Source organism: Artibeus jamaicensis, unplaced genomic scaffold (assembly GCF_021234435.1).
Source record: "Artibeus jamaicensis isolate MK-2021 breed Jamaican fruit bat unplaced genomic scaffold, CSHL_Jam_final contig_482, whole genome shotgun sequence".
Lineage (NCBI taxonomy): Eukaryota > Metazoa > Chordata > Mammalia > Chiroptera > Phyllostomidae > Artibeus > Artibeus jamaicensis.
This window is the reverse complement of record NW_026521857.1, coordinates 14,344,596-14,362,667: the sequence shown is the minus strand read 5'-3', so window position 1 is coordinate 14,362,667 and position 18,072 is coordinate 14,344,596. Positions and strand designations below refer to the sequence as shown.

Below are 18,072 nucleotides of genomic sequence, written 5' to 3'. Positions count from 1 at the left end.
AGGTAAGTCCCTTTAACATTTCATATAATAAGGGCTTGGTGATGATGAACTTCTTGAATTTGATCTTATCTGAGAAGCACTTTATCTGCCTTTCCGTTCTAAATGAAAGTTTTGCTGGATAGATCAGTTTTGGGTGTAGGTCTTTGGATTTCATGAGTTGGAATACTTCTTTCCAGCCCCTTCTTGCCTGTAAGGTCTCTTTTGAGAAATCTGCTGACAGTCTGATGGGAACTCCTTTTCTCTTGCTGCTTTTAAGATTCTTTTCTCATCTTTAATTTTGGATAATGTAACTTTGATATGCCTTGGTGTGTGCTTCCTTGGATCCATCTTCTTTGGGACTCTCTGAGCTTCCTGGACTTCTTGGAAGTCTATTTCCTTTGCCAGATTAGGGGAGTTCTCCAAAATTTATTTTTCAAATGTTTTCCATTTCTTGCTTTTTCTCTTCTCCTTCTGGCACCTCTGTGATTCAGATTGGAATGTTTAAAGTTGTCCCATAGGTTCCTAAGCCTCTCCTTATTTTTTGGAATTCTTGTTTCTTCATTCTGTTCTGGTTGAATGTTTATTTTTTTCCTAGTACTCCAAATCATTGATTTGAGTCTCAGTTTTCTTTCCTTCTCTGTTGGTTTTCTCTACCTTTCTCTTCATTTCACTCTGCATAGCCTTTAATTTTTCCTCCATTTTGCAACCATACTCAACCATTCTGTGAGCATCCTGATTACCAGTGTTTTTTTAAAATATAATTCATTGATAATGCCATTACAGTTGTCCCAATTCCCCCCTTCATTCTCCTCCACATCCCCTCTCCCTCACTTTCCCCCACTTTTCCCCCTTTTAGTTCATGTCCATGTGTCATAAGTTCTTTAGCGTCTATATTTCCCACATTACTCTCACCCTTTTCCTGTGTATTTTCTCCCCACCATCTATGGTACTTATTCTCTGTACCTTCTCCCTCCTTCTCCTCCTCCCACTCCCTTGTTGCTAACTCTCCATGTCATCTCCATTTCTGTGGCTCCACTCCTGGTCTAGCTGTCTGCTTAGTTTGCTTTTGTTTTAGATATGGTTGTTAATAACTGTGAGTTTGCTGTCTTTTCACTGTTCATCTTTTTTATCCTTTTTCTTAGATAAGTCCCTTTAACATTTCATATAATAATGGCTCGCTGATGATGAACTCCTTGAATTTGACCTTATCTGAGAAGCACTTTATCTGTCCTTCCATTCTACATGAAAGCTTTGCTGGATAGAGCAATCTGGGTTGTAGGTCTTTGGATTTCATGAGTTGGAATACTTCTTTCCAGCCCCTTCTTACCTGTAAGGTCTCTTTTGAGAAATCCGCTGACGGTCTGATGGGGACTCCTTTGTAGGTGACTGTCCCCTTATCTCTTGCTGCTTCTAGGATTCTCTCCTTCATTTTAATTTTGGCTAATGTAATGATGATGTGCCTTGGTGTGTTCCTTCTTGGGTCCACCTTCTTTGGGACTCTCTGAGCTTCCTGGATTTCCTGGAAATCTATTTTTTTTGCCAGACTGGGGAAGTTCTTCTTTATTATTTATTCAAATAAGTTTTTCACTTGTTGCTCTTCTTTTTCTCCTTCTGGTGCCTCTATAATTTGGATGTTGGAACATTTAAAGATGTCCTGGAGGTTCCTAAGCCTCTCCTCATTTTTTTTTGAATTCTTGTTTTTTCCTTCTATTGTGTTTGGTTGTTTCTTTCTTCCTTCTGGTCCAGTCCATTGATTTGAATCTTAGTTTTCTTTCTATCACTAGTGGTTCCCTGTTCATTTTCCTTCATTTCACTTAGTGTAGCCTTCATTTGTTCCTCTAAATTGTGACTAAAATCAACCAGTTCTGTGAGCATCCTGATCACCAGTGTTTTGAACTGTGCATCTGATAGGTTGGCTCTTGGTCACTTAGGTTGGCTCTGGTGCTTTGATCTTTTCTTCCATTTGAGCCATGTTTTTGGGGGGGTCTTGTTGTGCCTGTTACATAGTAAGCGGCAGAGCCTTAGGTGTTCACCAGGGCAGGTCAACCCAGTTTCTGGGTTGTGATGCTCTATGTGGGGGTGGGGTCAGAAAGGGAACAATAGTGCTTGCTCTGCTCTCTCTTGAATTTTGGTCCCCTCTTCCACTTCTCACAAGCAAATTGGGCTCTTCTGGTGCTGGTTTCCGGGTTGGTGGGCTTGTGAACATTCTAGGACCCTGTGGGTCTCTCTAACCAACTCTCCTGTGAGGCTGGGAGTCTCTCCTGGCACCCCATTCCTCGCAAGTTTTTTCAATCGGTGCTTTTAGGCTTTATTTCCTGTTCCTGGGTTTCGCGGTCTTTCTTACTGCTCGTTTTTGCCTGATTTATCTGCACGCGAATGTGTATTCACAGTCAGAGGCCTTGTGCACCTCACTGGGTTGGGTTTGCTCATTTCCTCCCCATGCCCGGGTGTGCCAACCACTACTTTTTCCTGCTGAGACCCCTCTTCACAGGCCGCTGACTCCACCCCTCTTACCGGTCTGGATGAATGGCTTGTTGTTATCGGACTTTGGTGCAGTTCAATTTTCTGTCCGCTCTGGTTGTGTTTTGTTTCTAAGTCTTTGTTGTCCTTAAATTTGGTTGTGCGAGGAGGCACAGTATTTCCGCCTATGCCTTCATCTTGGCCAGAAGTCTCTATAAATAATTCTAAAACATTCAAAGCACACAATTTTTCACATTAGAATAAAATTGAATGATAGTTTAATGTTACTTTTGTATTTAGGTTACACATTTGGATATGACTATTCGTGAGCACAGAGGAGAAATGGAACAGAAAATAATTAAATTAGAGGGTACCCTGGAAAAATCAGAATTGGAAGTTAAAGAATGCAACAAACAGGTAAATTATAAAAATTACATATTTTAATTTTTTTAAAAATTCTTTAAGCATTCATTATTCATATAACATGGCTTTTTAATAGACTGAATATAAGAAAAATTGTAATTATTTTGTACATGTTACTTTATGTTTCTTTTTCTCCTCTTAATATTTTCCCCCAGTGTTATTGAGGTATTACTGACAAATAAAAATTGCACATATAGCCGTGGCTGGTGTGGCTCAGTAAATTGAGTTCTGGCCTATGAACTAGTACTGGCCTACAAACCAAATTGTTGCTGGTTCAATTCTCAGTCAGGGCACATGCCTGGGTTGTGGGGCTGAGTACTTGGTTGGGCACCTATCAGAGGCAACCACACATCGATGTTTCTCTCCCTCTTTTTCTTTCTCCCTTCCCCTCTATCTAAAAATAAATAAAATCTTTCAAAAATTGCATATATTTAAGGTGTGAAACATGTTTGATATATATATATATATATATATATATATATATATATATATATACACACATTGTGAAATAATTACACAATCAAGCTAATTAACATATCTTCACCTCACTTAGGTTTCTTTGTTTTTATTTTGGTGACAAGACTTAAGATGTGTTATCTTAGCAAATCTCAAGTATGCTATACAATATTATTAACTATAGTCAAAATGCTTTATATTAGATCTACAGAATTTATTCATCTTGCATAACTGCAATTTTGGACCCTATGACCTACAGTTCAATATTTCCCTCATCCCCTAGCCCTTGTCGACTACCCTCTTAGTGTTATTTTAAATGTACTTTTACTTGGGTCATTGTGTCTACAGATTTATAATGTGGGCATGTGTGAATATGTATAAAACATGTCTGAAAGAATTTGCAGGTAATTCTGTTAACTGGTTGTGGTGAAGGAAGGAACACAGTGCAAAGTGGACTTTTTCACTAACCATATTTTTTACCTCATGCACATACTACCTATAAATTTTTTAAGGCCATGTAACATTTGCCATTTTAATGTACCCTAATTTTTTTTGTTATACAAATATGATTGAAACCATCATCTCTTTTAGCATAGTTAGGTATATATATAAGCATCTTATTAGGCACAAGCGTTCTGACATTTATATCTAAATTGCAGTTGTCTTAAAAATGTTTTTATATTTAGTTACATTAATATTGTTCTGTTTAAAACTCAGATTGAAAGTTTGAATGAAAAATTGCAAAATGCCAAAGAACAGCTCCGAGAAAAAGAATTTATAACACTACAAAATGACCAGGAGATCAGTCAACTGAAAAAGGAAACTGAAAGAGCACAACAAAAGATGGAAGAAATGGAAAGTGTGAGCAAATTATTTTCCTTCTAAGAAACATGTAGTACGTGATCTGGAAAGTGATATAAATATTTATATTTTAAATTGCTTGGTTTTGGTATACAGAAACTTTGTCATAAATATTTTAGCCTAATTATTTGGGCCTGATACTAGTTTCTTTGATCTTATTAAATATTTTATTATGACATTCTAGTGAGTTGCCAGATGAATAATTATCAGTTTGCTTGTGTATTGAGTTGTGAACCCATTTTATCCACTTGCTTTTAAAAAACTAAAATTCCTGCCCTGACTGGTGTAGCTTAGGAGTTGGGTGTTGTCCCATGAACTAAAAGGTCTCCAGTTTGCTGGTCAGGGCGCATTCTTTGGTTGTGGGCCAGGTTCTAGGTTGGGGGCATGCAGGCAGCAGCTAATCGATGTTTCTCTTTCACATCGATGTTTCTTTCCCTCCCTCACTTCCCCTCTTTTTAGAAATAAATAAATGGATCTTTAAAAAAAACAAAACTGAAATTGCTTGTAAGAGTTCTTGTGGTTGTACTTTCTCTTGCTTTTAAATACCGTATTCAACTTTAAGACTTTATACAGGTTCAGCAGAAGTAATGTCCCTGAGAGTGTTAGTAGGGTACATGAACGTCTCACATGAGATGGACAGCAATTTGAACATTTCATCTAAAATGTCATATGGTGTGCTTTAGTCTGATATTTTTATGTTAAAGAATTATATGTTTGCATATGGTTTTGCAATAAAAGATTTTTATGTATAAAAAAGAAGCATTATCTGTGCTGGACCCTATATTATTATTTTTTAATTGTTATTTAAAAAATTTTAATTTATTTATAGAGAGAGGGGAAGGGAAGGAGAAAGAGTGGGAGAGAAACATCAATGTGTGGTTGCCTCTCATGTGTCCCCTACTGAGGACCTGTCCTGCAACCTAGGCATGTGTCCTGACTAGGAATCAAACTGATGACCCTTTGCTTCACAGGCCCATGCTCAATCCACTGAGCTACACCAGCCCAGACTATTGCTCTTTATTGTATTTGACTAACTGATTAACCAATTCCAGTACACTAAAATCCATAACAGGGGGCCACTTTGTCTCCTGTGTTCACTCTTGTATCAACACCTATAATGGTACATATCCCATAGTAAGCATGAATAAATATTAGTTGAATTACTACTAAATTAAGCAGGGTGGACTTCCGCCAAGATGGAGGTGTAGGTGGAACCACCTTGCCTCTGTGCACAACCAAATCTAAGAACAACTATTTTTAACAACAATAAACACAACCAAGCCACACAGAAAATCGACAATACGGAGTCCAAAGACTAAATGCTCAGCTAAACCGGTAAGAGGAGTGAAGCCAGCAGTGGAGCAGGTTGGCAAGAAAAAATCCCCGAACGGGTGGTGCGCGAATGGGTGGTGCGCGAGCAGCCGAAGGCACAGATCGTGGGCTAGCTACGGGAGCACACAGGGAAGAGGCGTGGCAGGCTGTCTACGGTCGGTTGCACATCTGCGTGCAGATAAACCAGTGAGGAGGGGAGCCTTCGCGGGACAGCAGGCTCGCACAATTCCGATCGGATAAACAGGCCCGGGGCGAGTGGTGTGACTGGACGGACTGGGCTAGCGGAGAGGACCGCCATTGCTCCCTCTCTGACCACGCACCCACACACAGCGTCACAAACCAGCGACCTGGGTTGCCCTGTCCTGGTAAACAATTAAGGCTTCGCTCCGCTTACTTAACAGCGTGAATAGACCAAAAATGGCTCTATTTTTGACTCAGAGCCCCAGAACCGATCGATCTAAGCGATGAAGAAATAGCCAATCTTTCAGATGCACAGTTCAAAACACTGGTTATCAGGATCCTTACAGAACTGGTTGATTTTAGTCACAAATTAGAGAAACATATGGAAGCTAAACTAATTGAAATGAATGGTAATACAAAGGAAACCAATAGTAATGGAAAGGAGATTGGGACTCAAATCAATGGAGTGGACCAGAAGGAAGAAAAAAATGATCAAACAGAAAAGAATGAAGAAACAAGAATTCAAAAAAATGAGGAGAAGCTTAGGAACCTCCAGGACATCTTTAAACTCTCCAACATTCGAATTATAGGGGTACCAGAAGGGGAAGAGAAACAGTCATGAGTGGAAACCTTATTTGAACAAATAATAAAAGAGAACTTCCCCATTCTGGCAGAGGAAATAGACTTCCAGGAAATCCAGGAAGCTCAGAGAGTCCCAAAGAAGTTGGACCCAAGAAGAAACACACCAAGGCACATCATCATTACATTAGCCAAGATTAAAATGAAGGAGAGAATCCTAGAAGCAGCAAGAGCTAAGGGGACAGTCACCTACAAAGGAGTTCCCATCAGTCAGCTGATTTCTCGAAAGAGACCTTCCAGGCAAGAAGGGGCTGGAAAGAAGTATTCCAAGTCATGAAAACCAAAGACCTACAACCAAGATTGCTCTATCCAGCAAAGTTTTCATTTAGAATGGAAGGACAGATAAAGTGCTTCTCAGATAAGATCAAATTCAAGAAGTTCATCATCACCAAACCCTTATTATATGAAACGTTAAAGGGACTTACCTAAGGAAAAGAAGATAAAAAAGATGAACAGTGAAAGGACAGCAAACTCACAGTTATGAAGAACCACACCTAAAACAAAATCAAACTAAAAGGACAGCTAGATCAGGAGCAGAACCATAGAAATGAAGATCACATGGGGGGTTAGCAATAGAGGAGTGGGAGGAGGAGAAGGGGGCAGAAGATACAGAAAATAAGTAGCATAGACAGTAGATAGAAAATAGATAGGGGGAGGGTAAGAATAGTATGGGAAATACAGAATCTAAAGAATTTGAGACACATGTTCATGAACTAAAGGGGGAAATGGTGGGGGAGGGGTATGCAGGGTGGAGGGGAATGGAGGGGGGAATAGAACAAATGTAATGGCATAATCAATAAAAAAGTTAAAAAAAAAAGAAAAATAAATAAATTAAGCAGGGTCTCTGAGAACAAGTTTGGGCTCCATTGGGGAAAGACATTATTACTGGCTCAGTCATTTAGTGTTCCCTAACAAGGGATTTATATTGACATACAACAGAGTTGGACGATGGGCCCCCATTCCAGACATCAGGGTCCTAGTGATTTGTGCAGGTTTCTTTCCTTCTTATCAGTCCTAAAATCAAATGTCATTACTTCCCGCCATATCAAGCTAATTTAGAACTAACTTTTCACTGATTAAAACAATAATAGGGACTTAACTGAGTAAAATAAAAGTATTTCAGAAAGAATAGCAGTCTCGGTGACACATTTTACCTCACAGGAAGAAAGGTCATAATCTTAACCCAGCTGTGTGAATTAACGGTGAGTTTTGATTATTCATGCTAATATATTTCCTGTATTTGATATGGATAATCAAATATTAACTTTTTTCTCTTTATATTGTATGTTCTGTCATGTGATATTCATAATAATAAAGGATTATACAGCTTGCATATTAAAGTTATGCAAAATATACCAGTGAATCCCAGATTTATTATAGTACATTTATTTTCTTGTCATTAAAAAAGTAAAAAAAACATTTTCTGGATATCAGTTTCACAGTGTACCATATTTATTGTCTATTAAATTTTATAGATTTAGTTGGGAGGAGCGAAGTCACTTATTAAAACAATCAAAATAAGATATTGGTCATCTGTATCATTTCATTTCTAAACTTACAGATATCTTGTGTATTTCAGGTTATCAAAGAGCAGGAACAATACATTGCAACTCAATATAAGGGGGCCATAGATTTGGAGCAAGAATTGAGGCTAACCCGGGAGCAGATGCAGAGCTCTCATACCGAATTGGTGGAGGCTCATCGCCAACAAATCCAAGCACAGAGAGAAATAGAAAGGCTTTCAAGTGAACTGGAGGAAATAAAGCAACTCTTTAAAGAGAAGGTAATCTCTATTTTAAATAATTTTACCTCATTGAAAATCTTAAAAATTTTACCATTTTTTGAACTGTAGAATATTGTTCTTGTAAAAGTCAGTGTCGCACAACAATGTGAATGTATTTAATGCTACTAAAGTATACACTTAAAAATGGTCAAAGTGGTAAGTTTTATATAAAGAGAATAAAATGTGTTATATGTAGCATAGCTTTGTAATGTAGCTAGGAAGTTCCTCAGAACTGAGTTTTGGCCAATATAATTAATTTTTAATAAATTGAATGATAAAACACTTCTAGACTTTTTAGGTGAGTTTAAGCTATCACTGTGAAGGAAAAAATAAAGCTAATAAATCTTTTTTTGGTGAGAGTTTTTACATTTGTAGGCACTCATATAAATGAAAACTGGTGATTTAAATTTATGACTATTATGAAACATGTAGTCCAGAAAACTTGGGGAGGTATGGTGTTTTTAAAAAGCAAGAGCACTAATATAAATTTTAAGGGCAGGGACAGGAGAGAGTGGTGGAAGGAAAATGGAAAAAATGTACTTGAACAACAATGACAATAAATAGATAGATAGATAGATAGATAGATAGATAGATTTATATATTTTATTTGCACAACATTTGGTATAAGGTAAATAACTTGGCTTAAAATATTGGAATTGGTATACTTGGATTGATTACTCAGACTTTGAAAAAGTATATTTATTGGTGTTTTAGAAAAGTTCTTGTGGGGTTTTTTGGTGTATGCTTTTTATTATGGTTACTAATTCAGTATAGGAATAGAGTTAAAGTATTTTTATGTTTAATTTTGATTAACCTAACAATGTTTTATAATTCACATTCTGGGTGGTTAGTCTAATAAAGAATATTTAGGGAATTTTTATTACATTAATAAAACATTTGGGAGTCTACCAGGAGAAGAGACACTATGTACTTCCATCTCATTTCTGTCCTTATCAATGGTATCTAAGTATAGTAGAGTTGATTTTATCTGATAAGCTCAATTAATCAAAAAATGAGTGAATGTGGGATATTATTGAAAATTACTATTAAAATATTATTTTAACCCCAAAACTCTAAGATTAAATTTGTAGTTAATCTTTTAATGTGGGACCAGTCTTGGTTCTTTGTGTATGGGTAGGGTTATTCAGATTAGAATTCTGCCTGATCTTTCTTAAACAAACCGTACTCATATCCATCATCTATAGTTTTCAATTGTGGTGTCTTTAAAGTTGAAGAAGAGACAAAGAAAGACAAATACCATATGATTTTACTTATATATGGATTCTAAAGAACAAAATAAATGAGCAAACAAAACAAAAAGAGACACATAGATACAGAGAACAATCTGATAGTTGCCAGATGGGAAGGGTGTTGGGGGGCTGGGTGAAAAGGTGAAGGGGTTAAGAAGTACAGATTGGTAGTTCCAAAATAGTCACAGGAATATAAAGTACAGCATAGGTTTTATGGTCAATAATAATAATGTAATAATTATGTATAGTACTAGGTGGGTATTAGAATTACTGGAAGGATCACTTTGTAAATTATATAAATGTCTAACCACTATGCTATATATCTGAAACTAAGTAAAATAAGATTGAATGTCAATGCTAATTGAAAAATTAAAATAAATTAGATATCAAAAAAAAACATAGTGGAAGAATTACAAAACATTTGAAAATCAGTATATCTCTTATATTTTTTAGGTTTCCTGTCATTTTACAACTATCTTAACTGCTTCTTTATGAATAGCAACAGTTTGTGATTTATTTATGAGTAGTTTCAAAGCATATAACTTAGTTTTCATATAAACCTTCCTTTTGCTTGCATATTTCATCATTGTTCATAATGTATGATAAAGTGACATTATATTCACAAGCACAATTAGCATAAATAGGTTTGGATAAATACACAAATGACTCTTGATAAGCAAATAGCATTTCTGATAAACAAAGTTGTGTGGGCATACCTAAAAGTAGACTATTATCTGCCAAAGTTCAGTATACTGTGGTTATTAGTTTGTTTTACAGAAAGCATTGATCAATGAACTTAAAGTAACAAACAATAAACCAATATAAAGTGTACCTTTAAAAAGTTAACTTAGTATATAAATCTTTATAATGCAGTAAAGATTAGAGTACTTTCATAAATATAGTAGATTGGCTTGTCTGTAGTAACCAAATAAATAAATTACATATTCTTTACTTAATATGTAATTTTTAAGGAAGCTCATGGAAACCATTTAGTTGAAGAATTGGGGGCTTCTCAACTACGTGAAGCTCATTTAGAAGCAAGAATGCAAGCAGAAATCAAGAAATTGTCAGCAGAGGTAGAATCCCTCAAAGAAGCTTATCATCTAGAGGTAAAAACACTTTTAATTTCTACCATTACTCCCTGCTGAAATGGGTTGAGTATAAATCTAGGTTTTCAGTGTTCATAATAGAATAACATTGTGGTTTTTATTTCTCATAGCCTACACATCTAACTTTTACTTCACATCCAGTGAACTATATACTGTGGGTTAAGAGCTTGAATTCTTGAGCCCAGGCAGCTTGGTTACAAATCTCAGCTCATCAGTTAGCTCCTATGTGACTTTGGGCAATTAACATCTCTGTCTAAAATGGATGTAATAATGATACCTATCTCATAGGTATCATTACATGAGAGATTACATTACAGAGAATTACATGAATTAATATAATTTAAGTTATTATACCAAAATGTAGTTCATCATCATCTTTATTGACAATAAAATAGTACTTGCCATAACTAACTGGAGTATTTAAAATCCAGTATAAGTATTTTCATGTGATGTGTGATGTGAATCTATAATGCTTTTTAATTTCCAGCATTTGTTCTGATATTAACTTAGAGAGAGTGAGGCAATACCAGAAACTGATACTCTGCTTTTTATCTATTAGTATGTGTGGGCCTTTATAGAAATGGGCAGTGTAATCAAGTAGAATAGTATTTCTTATATTTTTAAAAACTATATCTGAAGATGTTATATAAAATTTATGTATAAGATCAATCCTGGCTGGTGTGTCTCAGTGGATTGAGTGCCAGTCTGCAAAATGAAAGGTGGCTGGTTTAGTCAGGGCACATGCCTGGGTTGTGGACCAGGTCCCCAGTTGGGAGCATGGAAGAGACAACTGCACATTGATGTTTCTCTCTGTCTTTCTCCCTCCCTTCCCTTCTGCCTAAAAATAAATAAATAATACCTTTAAAAATGTTTAAAATTTATGTGAAGTAAACTACTTATGAAGTTCTAATAAAGCATTTTTCTATGTGGCAAGGCTCATAAATACATTTATATAAAACATCTTTCAAGGGAGTTTGATAACATCTTTTGAAGGATTGGTTGGGCATGTGGTCACCATGCTTTGCTTATATGTATTTAGATTCAGATCTATTTGAAAACATGGTATCTGCCATACAAAACACATTTGCAAGCTGAATCTAAGAGATTACAACCTTTGGTCTTTAAAGATAAACGTGGTGCTATTGGATTCAGCATAATTATTTAATTGATATTAGCTGCTCAACTTAGTGATCACTTGTAATAATCAGTCTATTCCAAGTGTCTGCTAGTGACTATTCATTACACTTATGTAGTCTCTATTCTACTTTTATTTTTAATTATTCATTTTTAAAATTTTAGTTTTATAAGCAACCTGGAATTATTTATAAGCAGATAATACATAAAATGAAATATAAAAATTGGTTCTAGTATTACTGTATAATATTTGGTACAAATATTTATATATACGACATAAAATATGTAACATAGGCATGTGTGCAGGAGCCACTAGGAGTGGTGTCAAGGCCCATCAAGTGTGAAGCTACTCAGTACAGCACTTTTCTGGCTAAGCCCAAAATGCCCATTCTTGTAAGCTTTATGGTGGAACAGTTGTCAGACTTGTTCAACAGAAGAATGAAAGCGCTAAATAGGAACATGATGTAAATGGGAGAGACCTCACATTATGCAAACAGTATGGCATTCTGAATAGATACTAAAAACAGCTCTTGCCCTGGCTGGTGTAGCTCAGTAGATTGAGTGCTGGCCTGTGAACCAGGGTTACCGGTTCGATTCCTAGTCAGGGCACATGTCTGGGTTGCAGGCCGGGTCCGGAGTGGGGGGCATGCAGGAGGCAGCCAGATATTGCTGTTTCTCTCGAGCTCTTCCTTCCCCTCTGTCTGAAAACAAACAAACAAACAAACAAATAAATAAAATAAAAACAGCTCTTCCCTCAAAAAAACCAGCACTTGTATCACAGTGTGAGAAGTGAGATCTGGGTTGCAGCATTTGATGAAAAAGTCTCCCAGCTGTACAGTGATCTCTTTACCTTGCATTTGCAATTAGATTGGATCACCTCCCATTTAGAGACTATCCAAGACTTTACACACTTTTTTAATGATCCTTAAAGAAAGACACTCATAGTTTTTACATATAGTGCATTGGATCTCTTGGAAAGACCAGAATTATCAGTAAAGAATATACTAAATGGCTCAAGGGCTACTGTGAAGCACGTTTCCATGGCTGGACAGTAAAACTCCTAGAACCAGTTCCTGCCTCTGCAACAAGGTGTTTTTTTTAAAATCAGTGATAACACAAAGAGCCTATAAAATCATACAGGGAATATTCTGAAGTTCTTAAGAAAGACATCTAAAGATGTCTTCTCTGTCATATGAATAATAATGCTTGATCTTTATTCAAGAAACTCCTGCAATTTTTTGTCTTTGGACAGGACTCTTAGACAGATGGTGTAGGATATTCAACTTTTCCAGGTCTGACCACTTTTTATAGCTATAAAAAAGGTTGACTGAAATGAATTTCAGTGTATAGAGCTTGCTGTCTTCTCAGATCACCAGCATCTGAATAAAGCACCCATAAAGACTCAATCCTTGTCTCTACTTATTAGTTCTGGTAGTGACAGGCAGCACAAATTTCAAATTTTTGTTTCATAAATACCTGTATGCTAAAAAAAAAGCAATGTTTTTCTCATTGGTACTTGAAGTATGTATATTGTTTGAATATAAAAATGAGAGACTATGTCATTAAAGTAATAGAAAAAAGGATCAATAAATTTAAAAAGTATTTTTCAAAATATAGGTTTCAGAAATGTCAGAAAAGTCACTTAATTGCAAAACTGATTTTTTTTTCAAATTCTCATTTCTTAGTGTACCATTCAATCTTTAAAAAAAAAGCGGCTCCAAAGATAGTCTTATACCATTCTTTAAAAAGGTAACTGTTCCTTTTAACTTTACACCCACCCCACACCTCAATTTCAAAACATATCATTTAATTGTCTTGGTCATGGACATTTCCAAGATGAGATTTTATATTTCGTTCCCATAGCTTCTGGTTATCAGAAAACCCATGCTTTCCTTTATTAAAGGAGTTTGGTACTGCTGATGTTGGTGTATCCCTCCAATATTTTTCATCCTTATCTTTGCTTCTGGAGGCATTTCCTCTGGTTCGCTATATTCATCTTCATTAAAAGCTGCTGCTACTGAAAGGGTTTTTGGAGTAAGAGTTAAAACAGTTTCTTTAGGTTTACTTGATCCAAGTTTGATGGGTATGGCTGAGGCTTTCTTTGTCGTCTGACTACCTATGGCAAATCCAAACTTGGAGACCTTTGTAGGCTTTGTTGGGAGGTCTGCAGCTTCTTCTTCAGCTGATCACTTCTCAGCTCTGCGACTGGAACTTCCCCTTCCGTTACTGGAAGAAACAGTCTTAGTTTTCGCAGGTTTTTCTACTTCTTCCTTAGGTCCTCCAGCGGCTCCAGTTCGCTGCAGCTTCTCAGGCCTCTCCTCTCCCGCATTCCTGTCCGCCATTTTCCCTGCTGCTGCAAAACTGATTTTTTATGAAAAAGATTTTTTAAAACTTTTTATTGTGGAAAATTCTAAACATATTCAAAAGTAGAGAGAGTAGTGTAAATCCTCCCATCTTTATTATTCAACTTAAATAATTAACAACTCTTGTCCAATATGATTTCATCTACAAGCGGAAACCCTCTGAAACACGGGATTAACTTCTGGAGGGTGGGCTCTTTGAGTGTTCTAGGAACCTGTCATATCAGTGTACCAGCGGGCACTGCGGTGAGAGGCTGCGTTTGGCTTCTATGAATTTTTTTGAAGACCCTTTGAATTCATTTGCCTATTTCATGATGCATGATTTATGAGCATACTTGCCCATACCACACTGAGTTTTCAGCAGTTTTTGACCAAAAACAGCATGAACCCCATGCCCTACCCTCCCTATTCACCCAGTCTTGTTCCAGGCAACTATTTTTTGTTTCCCTGGAGAAAAAAAGTCCTCAGAGGGAAATGTTTTGCTGATGTGAAACAGGTGAAATAAAAACCAAGCAGCACTAAAAGGCATCAAAATTGATAAGTTCAAAAACTGTTTTGAGCACTGGAAAAAAAATGTCTTGATTGGTGTATTGCATCAGATTGAGAGTACTTGGAAGATGACTGAAGTTTAAGCATGTAAGAATAATACACATTTTTTAATAAATAAATTCTGGCTTCTTTTGGATAAGTATATTGACCGTTTCTTTAAAAGAGAATACATTTGAGAATGAAATGAGATGCTGTTACTAATTAATGAGGATACTAGGGCATAAAACCCAGAGTGCCATAGGAAACTGGGAAAAGTGTGGTGGTCCCTATACCTTTAACCTCACTCATCCCCCTCCCCATATCACATATTTTGAAGCAGATCCCTGATATCATTGTTTCATCAGTAAACATTTCAGTAACTGTCTCCAAAAGATAAGAGTTATTACAATGAGATATCATCTCACACCTGTCAGAATGGCTGTCATCAATAAACCAGTAAAACAAGTTCTGGCAAGGGTATGAAGAAGAGGAAACCCTTGTGCACTGTTGATTGGAATGCAAGCTGGTGGAGCCACCATGGAAAACAGTATGGATTTTCCTTAAAAAATAAAAATTGAACTGCCTTTTGACCAGCAGTCCCATTTCTTGCAGTGTATCCAAAGAAACCTGAAATGTTAATTTGAAAGAATACATGTATCCCTACAAGTGCCATCAGGAAACGAGTGGATAGAAAAGATGTGGTATATTTACACAATAGAATACTACTGGGCCATTAAAAAAGAAGGCAATCTTAACTTTTGTGGCAGCATGGATGGACCTGGAAATTATTATGCCAAATGAAATAAGCCAGTCAGAGAAAGACAAATACCATCTGACCTCACTTATATGTGGAATCTAATGAATAAAAAATAAGGATTATTTAACATAACCACAATATTATTATCACACCTAAAAATTGGCAGTAATTCTTTAATATCCTCAACTACCTAGTCATAGTTCAAATTTCTCCAATTGTCACAAAAATGTCTTTATACTTGATTTGTTCTAATCAGGATGCAGAAATGGTCCATTGAATATGGTTAACTGTTCTTTTCTTTTAAGATTTGTTATTTGTTTAATTTTAGAAATAGGGGAAAGGAAGGAGAGAAAGGAGAGAAACATCAATATGCAAGAGAAACATGAATCATGCCTCTTGCATGCCTACAACTGAGGACCTGGCCCACAACCCAGGCATGCGCCCTGACCAGGAATCGAACCAGAAATTTTTTGGTCCACAGGCCATCATTCAGTCCACTTAGCCACACCACCCAGGGCTGGTTAACTGTTCTTAAGTAAATTTAGGACTATAATTTTCTTCTCCCTTTTTTTTCTCTAGTATGTTATTTGTTGAAAAATCAGATGTTTGTACTTAAAAACAATTTACTTTTATTTAAATACAGGTTAAAAGTAGTAGAATGTTCAAACCAATGTACTCTATTTTCTTTTCAATTTTGGGACTATATAGATGCTCTCACATCAAGAGAATCATGCAAAGTGGAAGATTTCTGCTGACTCTCAAAAGACATCTGTTCAGCAACTAAATGAACAGTTAGAGAAGGCAAAATTAGAATTAGAAGAAGCTCAGGATACTGTAAGCAGTTTGCATCAACAAGTCCAAGACAGGAATGAAGTAATTGAAGCTACAAATGAAGCATTACTTATTAAAGTAAGTAAACATATAAAAGTATATAAAGTATATGTCAATGTAAGAATATCCAAACCTGTAGAAAAATTTTATGATTCATTTGAGCCAAACAGAGGACATGCCTGAAAGCAAAATCTCCACAGACTGAGATAAATGCTTTTCTGAATGATACTTGGCAGTTTCTTTTATACATTTGGAATTAAGGAGGGAAATTAAGGAAGATTACCTGAATGTGGGAGACAGCAACATGGAAAACTTTATGATTGCATTACAGGATAGTTAACAAGATTACATGTTCTCTTGAGGGTGGCGTTGCTGCCCAGGGATCTAAAAAAGAGGATTACTTGGGAGATCCAAGATGATGGAGGAATAAGTGAAAGCTACCCTAACCTCCTCCCAAGACCAATCTGGAATTACAACTAAATTGTAGAGAAATCCTGAGTAATCAGCTGAATACTAGCTAGAGCACAGGTGGCAAACACAAGGCACGGGAGCCAAATCTGGCTCTCCACCTTGTTTTATCTGGCCCAGCACCTTGTTTCTACCCAGCCACAGTGCTGAGCTCCTTGTTCCCAGTTTAAGAGTAGTTACATTTACACAGTCCTAAAATTATATTCAGCCCTTTGAAGGCAACCACGAGTCTGATATGGCTCCCGGTGAAAATGAATTTGACACCCCTGAGCTAGAGTGAAGACTTATAAGCACAGAGAGATGGAAGAAACCACTTAACCACAAAGAGATTGGTAAAGAATGTAGAGGTGGTGGTGGGAGAGGGTTGGTTGGACTTCCATGGGTGGCACCTGGAGTTCCACAGTGATATTTCAGTGGCCAGGGGGTTCCCCCAGGAGAACCGTGGGGTCTGTACCCTAATCTGGGCTCCCCAGCCTATAGCACCAGAGCCAGAAGGGAACCCAGATAACATGCAGCTGTGAAGAGCAGCAGAGTTCTATTTGCCAAGGAGAGACTGCTGGAGATATAGAGAGCCTCTTAAAGGGCCAACAAACAAAATTTTGTTTACAGCCACTTACCCTGGGCCCAGGCAGAGGGAGTGCAGAGTAGACTGGAGACACTTGAGAGTCTAGGGTTAGTGGCTTGGGGGAGAGAGCTGAAGGAACACCAGCCAGGATCTGTGTGCAGAAGCCATCTTCCTCAGGCAGAGCACTCCCCTTCGAAGTGACATCAGCTTGAGGGGAAGCAATACCCCACCTGCAGGAATTACTCTCCCCTACCCTGTGGAGTTTATGCCAGGCTGCTAATTACAGCCTGAGGCTACATCACTGATTAGTTGTTAAACTAATGTTTGGCTATTTTATGTGGAAGACATAAAGTAGCCAAAACGTGAAGGCAAAGAAACAGACCCCCAAATGAAAGAACAAGAGAATTCCCAAAAAGAACTAGATGAAATTGAGGTAAGCATTTTATCAGATAGAGAGTTTAGAGTAATGATTATAAGGATACTCAACAGCTTGAAAAAAAACATAGAAACCATAAAAAAAGACCACTCAGAAATAAAGAATGCAATGGCTGAAATAAATAATACACTGGAATGAATAAACAGTAGGTTAAATGAAGCAGAGGATTGAATCAGTAATTTGGAAGACAAGGCATGACAAAACACACAGGCAGAGCAGCAAAAAGAAAAAAGAATTTTAAAAAATGACAGCTTAAGAAACATTTTGGACAACATGAAGTATAACAACATCTGCATCATGGGAATATCAGAAGGATAAGAGTGAGAAAGGGATTGAAAACCTATTTAAAGGAATAATGACTGAAAACTTCCCTAATCTGGTAAAGGAAAGAGAAACACAAGTCCAGGAAGCTCAGAGAGTCCCAAACAAGTAGGACCCAAAGAGGACTACACTGAGATGCATCATAATTACTGTATTTTGCTGTGTATAATGAGCACCCATGTTTTGTGTGCATTATACAT

General features: G+C 36.8%; 1 protein-coding gene and 1 pseudogene across 3 annotated transcripts in view; one reads left to right on the top strand and one right to left on the bottom strand.

Moving 5' to 3' along the window:
• The window catches only part of CCDC18 (coiled-coil domain containing 18), a 126,720-nt gene that overhangs the window by 84,944 nt on the left and 23,704 nt on the right, over positions 1-18,072 (top strand). For all 3 annotated transcript variants that reach the window (XM_037162041.2, XM_037162042.2, XM_053668272.1), the window contains 5 exons: positions 2,740-2,856; positions 4,036-4,179; positions 7,910-8,113; positions 10,335-10,472; positions 15,960-16,160. In XM_037162041.2, the coding sequence (XP_037017936.2) occupies positions 2,740-2,856; positions 4,036-4,179; positions 7,910-8,113; positions 10,335-10,472; positions 15,960-16,160 (804 nt within the window). The remainder of the gene's footprint in view (positions 1-2,739; positions 2,857-4,035; positions 4,180-7,909; positions 8,114-10,334; positions 10,473-15,959; positions 16,161-18,072) is intronic.
• Positions 13,325-13,948, bottom strand: LOC119061477 (PEST proteolytic signal-containing nuclear protein-like; annotated as a pseudogene).